The sequence below is a fragment of the Mustela putorius genome, unplaced genomic scaffold, assembly GCF_011764305.1.
Source record: "Mustela putorius furo isolate JIRA1106 unplaced genomic scaffold, ASM1176430v1.1 tig00003909_pilon_pilon_pilon, whole genome shotgun sequence".
Classification (NCBI taxonomy): domain Eukaryota; kingdom Metazoa; phylum Chordata; class Mammalia; order Carnivora; family Mustelidae; genus Mustela; species Mustela putorius.
Window position 1 is genome coordinate 11197074 of NW_025422057.1, and position 6000 is coordinate 11203073.

General features: G+C 45.5%; 1 protein-coding gene across 2 annotated transcripts in view; it reads left to right on the top strand.

The window, feature by feature from the left end:
- Nucleotides 1-4199, top strand: part of LOC101684981 (minichromosome maintenance complex binding protein) — a 48862-nt gene extending 44663 nt beyond the window's left edge. For both annotated transcript variants that reach the window (XM_045068773.1, XM_045068774.1), the window contains exons 15-16: nucleotides 2677-2765; nucleotides 3113-4199. In XM_045068773.1, the coding sequence (XP_044924708.1) occupies nucleotides 2677-2765; nucleotides 3113-3239 (216 nt within the window). In that variant the 3' untranslated portion in view covers nucleotides 3240-4199. The remainder of the gene's footprint in view (nucleotides 1-2676; nucleotides 2766-3112) is intronic.
- Nucleotides 4200-6000: the final 1801 nt, after the last annotated feature.

A 6000-nucleotide genomic window follows, 5' to 3' on the forward strand; every position in this document is an offset into this window, starting at 1 on the left:
TGCTTCGGCCTCAGGGGCTCCCCCGCGCTGGTGCCGTCCAGACTCTCCCCGGGGTCCGGCCGGGGCTCCCCCGCGCTGGTGCCGTCCAGACTCTCCCCGGGTCGGGCCGGGCCGCGGGCGCCGCCTGTGGGGCTGCGGCGCTCAGGCCTGCGGGCCGGGCCGGCTGCTCGCGTGTGCGGGTGGACGCGCGTCGGGCCGGAGTGCGCGAGGAGTTTGGGGAGGCTTTGGCCGATGAACTTGTTGAAATTCCTTTCTGCCTCTTTCTCCTTCCTCCTTCCAGCACTGCTGGGAGTGCGGGCGCGCGTGACGGTGGCTCACAGTCGCGGGGGCTCCGTGCTGCTTCCTCCCTTCGCTTCCTCCTGCACCGGCCGGCCGCGGGCGGCCCACCTTTCTGCACATGGGCAGACTTGCTCCGCCTGCCGCGCACGGCTCAGCCTCGTTCCCAGGGAATTTTAAGTCTCAGTCACCTTGTTCAGCTTCAGAATTTGTTTGCTTCTTATTTTATTTTTTTTTTAAGGCTTTATTCAGAGAGAGCGAGTGAGTGGAGGAGAGAGAAACGATCCCAAGCAGCCTCCACACTGAGCGTGGAGCCCAGTGCTGTGCCCCGTCCCACAGCCCCAGGGTCATGATCTGAGCTGAAACCAAGAGTTAGACGCTTGACTGACTGAGCCAGCCACCCCTCTACTTGCCTTTTTAACCCCCAAAGATTTTATTTATTTATTTATTCGAGAGAGATCACAAGCAGGCAGAGCAGCAGGCAGAGAGAGAGGAAGGGAAGCGGGCTCCCTGCTGAGCAGAGAGCCGGATACGGGGCGCAATCCTAGGACCCTGGGATCACGACCTGAGCCGAAGGCAGAGGCTTAACCCACTGAACCAGCCAGGCGCCCCTCTGCTTGCTTTTAAAATAATCTCTCTCTATACTTTTTTATTCATGGTGACAGCATTCTCATGCTTTGTCTTAGTTCTTTATATGTGGTTTTCTCTAGTTCTTTGAATATATTTAAAGAGCTGATTTAAACTCTTTCTCGAGGGACACCTGACTGGTTCAGTTGGTTCAGCATCTGCCTTTGGCCCAGGTCATGATCCCAGGGTCCTGGGATCTAGCCCCGCACCAGGGTCCCTACTCAGCGTGCAGTCTGCTTCTCCCTCTCCACCATTTGTGCTCTCTCGTGTGTGTGCTTGTGCGCGCGCAGTCTCTCTCCCTCTCAAATAAGTAGATAAAATTGAAAAAAAAAAAAAAAATAGTCAGGGCCCCTGGGCAGCTCAGTGGGTTAAGTCTCTACCTTCAGCTCAGGTCATGATCTCAGGGTCCTGGGATCGAGCCCCGCATCGGGCTCTCTGCTCAGCGGGGATCCTGTTTCCCCCTCTCTGCCTGCCTCTCTGCCTACTTATGATCTCTGCCTGTCAAAAAAAAAAAGTCTTTGTCTAGCAAGTCCAATATTTGGGCTTCCTCGAGGACCGTTCTGTTGACTTCTTTGTTTCCAGCGAAGGGGTCCAGATACTCTTCTTTCTGTGTCTCATTTTTGTTTTGAAAACCAGATATGTGGAAGCCAGGATAGCTCTGCTCTGCTGCGGTGGATCCTCCCCACCTAGGGTTTGTTGTTGCTTAGTGACTCTTCGAATGAACTCTGTGAAGCGCATTCTTTGTATGCGGCTCCTGGAGTGTCTGCGAGCTCACTGGTCAGTCAGTGAGCAGATAGAAATTTAATTTCCTTAGATGCCTGGGAACAGGTCTCCCAGTCAAAGCCAAGGGCCCGGGCCCTGTGTGCACAGGGGGCAGGCCTCCAGCACTCCGGCACACAGTGTACAGCTGGGACCCGCTCTTCTCTTTCTGCCTGCACAGAACAGTCACTCAGGTCAGCTTAGGGCCTCCTCCAATCAGAGTGTGCGCGTGGCCTTTTGCACGTGGGTGACCTGCACTCCTGGGGAGATAGAGATCGTCCTTTGGGGGCTTTAGGGGGAAAATTTTTCATTTTCTAGTTTTTTCTTTTAAGGATTTTGGTGGGTTGTCTGTTTGCCCCGACTACTATCCAGTGTGTGAAGCAGCCGGGTTGATTAGTAATTGCTTCTGATTTTGATAAATTCCCTGGGAGAAGAGGCTGTTCACCATGGGTAAGCCGAGTCTGGCTGAATGAAGACAGCCTTGCACGTGGATTCTCGCCGGCAGAGAGTGACAGATCTCAGGAATGGTGCTTTGAAAGAACTCTCTCCTGCGGTCTCCAGGCTGTCCCTTTTCAGGGCGTGGGGGGGGGGGGGATGAACATGCCCCAGAGCCCAGTGTTCTTTCTTGAACAAATGCTCCCTGTGTTCTGGTTAATTTTCAGATTCTAGAAGAAGCAGATTCTGATAGTTTTTGCTAGTGTTCTTGTACCCGTCAGTGGTGGGCAGAATTTTCTGAGGCCCCCCCCTCACTCTGCCACTTTTGCTGACGTCACCCTGCCCTGTTGGCCTTGCACATTGCTGACCCGATGTTTGCCTGGACGCCAGCCTGCTCTGTGGGCAGCGCTGGCCTGCGGGTGAGGCGGGACTTTCACCCTCCTTTCTCTGAAGAAGCCTAAGCAGGGCTGATACCTCGTTTGCACATCGGCCAGTGGACCTTGTTACTTTTTCCCTGCGTAATCCACAGTGCTTGTTCATAAGCAGTCGTGCTCAAGTCCACTTACTCTCTCGGTACAGGCAGTTGAAGATGACTTTGTGGAAATGCGCAAGAGCGACCCTCAGAGCATCACCGCAGATGACCTCCACCAGCTGCTCATTGTGGCTCGGTGAGTAGTCGGTATCCGTGATTGCTGTTCTAGTGAGCTCGGTGTGTACCTTCTGATTTTTAGGAGTAACTGAGATTTGTACCAGTGGAAAGGTTTTTCCGTTAAGGGTTTAGTGAAGGGGGATTGTGTTTGGCCAGTGACCAGTGGAACTGGCTGGCTTTTTTGTCTCTAACCTTCAAAGATCCCTTCGTGGAAGTCTAACTTGGCTCTTGACTTGTCTGTAGCTGCCAGATGGTCGTGACCCCTAACCCAGCATATCTGAGGTTCTTTAAAAAAAAAAAGGAAAGAAAAAGAACTAGATCCTGTCCTAGGTCTACACTTAAATCCGTTTCTGTGTTTCACGCCAGGTTTCTGTCTCTCAGTGCCGGTCAGACAACACTGTCAAGAGAGCGATGGCTCAGAGCAAAGCAGCTGGAGTCTTTAAGAAGAACCAGGCTTCAGCAGCAGAAATGTGTGAATGGAAATGAACTTTAAAGATCTGACGCCTAGGAGAGTAGTGGGCAGATTGTGGCCACATTATTGTAAAATCCAAATACCATTTATACCACATTGTTTTGTAGATAATTTGTATCAAAAACCAATGACTTTTCCTGAAATCAGCCTGGTAACATCCGAAGTTTATATAATATTCAGTAAGGGCTTTTACCTTACTGATTTTATGGAACTTTTGATTGTTTTATAATTATATAAATTAGTAACAATGTACAAAAATGTATTTGATATTAAAAGTTTAATATTGATGATAATGTTGCTGATACCATTTCCTTAGTTTCAGCTAAGTCATAGTCAGTCAGACTCTGTTGATGCTAATGTCAACTTCACTTGAAAATGGTTGGAATTCCAAAGTCAGACGAGTTGTTCACTTGAGATTTTTACAATGTCTTTCCAATTAACGGGGGGTCTGAATGTGTTTAGTGGTCGAAGTTTGGGGAATGGTGTGTACCTGCCATTAGTTCACATGACTGTGTGAAATTCTGTAGTATCATTTCCCAAACATTTGACCACAGAAGTTTTTTTCCCACTTAACAGTTGTTAATAACCTACAGAATTAGTCTTTTTTACATGACAGTGGTTCCCAGACTTTTGGATTCCATGGACCAGTAACATTTCCAAAAATTTGGGGGACAGGGTTGCCAGTGTATTTTGCCAAGTAATCTGAAAGAAACCACTGTATTATATCACTTTTTTTTCATGAAAGGATAGTCTCAGAATGAGAGTCCTTTAAATGGAATAAATACAGCTTTTTTGGAAAAAAAACCCTACATTGTCCTTGTTTTTCTCATTTCACCCCCATGCATTTGGGAACCACTGTTTTATGGAACTTAAAGGAATGCTGCCCTAGGATAGGTTGTTTTGCCCAAATAGGAAGAAAGCAAAGTTAACTTTTTAAAATATGCCTTCTGTAGAAAATAAAGTTTTAAATTGTTTTCCTAATTGTCATTTAGTTGCTTTGATGATGGTGTTGGATTTTAAACTTTTGTGCAAGTTTTTCCATTAGTTCCAGATGTGTTAGTCAATGAACATGTCTGCTAATCCAGGAATACCCAAGAAAGCCATAGGTAAGTTTTTCCCAGACCAATTACAGATTTAACTTTTTTTTTTAAAGATTGTATTTGACAGAAACAGAGGGAGAGGGGGAAGCAGGTTCCCTGCTGAGCAGAGAGCCTGATGCCAAGACACCAGGATCATGACCTGAGCCAAAGGCAGAAGCTTAACTGTGACTGAGTCACCCAGGTGCCCCTAATGTAAAAGTTTTTCTTTTTTTTTTTTTTTTAAAGGTTTTATTTATTTATTTAACAGAGACCACAAGTAGACAGAGAGGCAGGCAGAGAGAGGAAGGGAAGCAGGCTCCCCGCCGAGCAGAGAGCCCGACTAGGGGCTTGATCCCAGGAACCTGGGATCATGACCCGGGCTGAAGGCAGAGGCTTTAACCCACTGAGCCACCCAGGAGCCCCTAAAAGTTTTAAAGTAGCAAAAATATAATTACCCATACTTAGAAAGCAATTTAATACAGTATAGTAGTGTAATTATGGTATCAAGAATGTTTGGAGAGTTTAGACCATTTTTTTAAGTTATCAGTGGTTATGTATGAAGATTAATGTTTGTTGGTTTTTTTTTTTTTTTAAGCCAGTAACTTACCTAGTGGGACACAGATCAGCTAAAGGATCTTGTAAGTATTGTTTTGGCACCCTTCCCCCACTCCCTCCAAATTGATATTGCTAAACATTAAGGAAACAGGGTCAGGCTTGAAAAGCAAGGAATTCATTATGCCTAATGAACTGAAGTAGAAATGACTAGCTGTTTAACTTTTCCTAAACTCCCAATCTATTTTTACAAACTAACGTAAATAATGTTTATATTTAGAATTCTAACTGGCTTTCATTTTTATAACTGGTAGAGTAAACTTCCTTAATCTTCTAGAAACAAAATGAAGATTCAACTGGATTTGTGGGAACAAAATTCCAGAGAGTAGATTAGTTACTGCGGTTATTGTGCAGACGTGAGTTGTAATTTACCAAAGAGAAGTACGTAATTTGCTTGATCTTGCAGAAAAGTTCCCTTGAAGGGAAAGTGCTCTTTCAAATAAACAAAACTTCCCCAATTATTAGTACTTTGGGTTATTTTTCATTATTGTAAGACCCCATAATGTGTGAAAAAAGGTCTGACGCCCTCCTTATGGGAAACCTTTACTAAAAGCTTCCTGTGGGAGGTTGTGCAGTCTCTTGTTGGGTTCTCACTGGGGAAGGAGCCTGGAACCTGGGCTTCAGAACCACCTTTCTTTCCTGGTTTGCCCACACACTGGACAGGAACATTTGCTATTCCTATTGGAGTCAGTGGGAAACTGACCATAACACCCTGCCTGGAATTAAACATTGCCTTCTTTTTAGTTTCCACAAATCTCTTTGGGACACATTTCGTGGAGCTTAAAAGATACATTTATCACTTGACCTTTGCTTTTATTTTCTCTCCCATTGTGCCACACTTTTAATACTTTCAAGACCGGAAGAAAAGAACAGAATAAAGGGTTCGGTTTGTGTTTGGATGTTTAAAATTCGATTTTTGTGATGCACTTCATTTTTAAAGTCTACATATAAACACTTAAAAGAGGAAAATACTGGAAAGGCTGAGACCCAAGTGATCAATTATAGCAAACTTAACCTTAAGAATTTTTTAACCCGATTTAGAGATCAACATTATCTTTAAAGTATTATTTAAGGAATTCTCATACACGTTG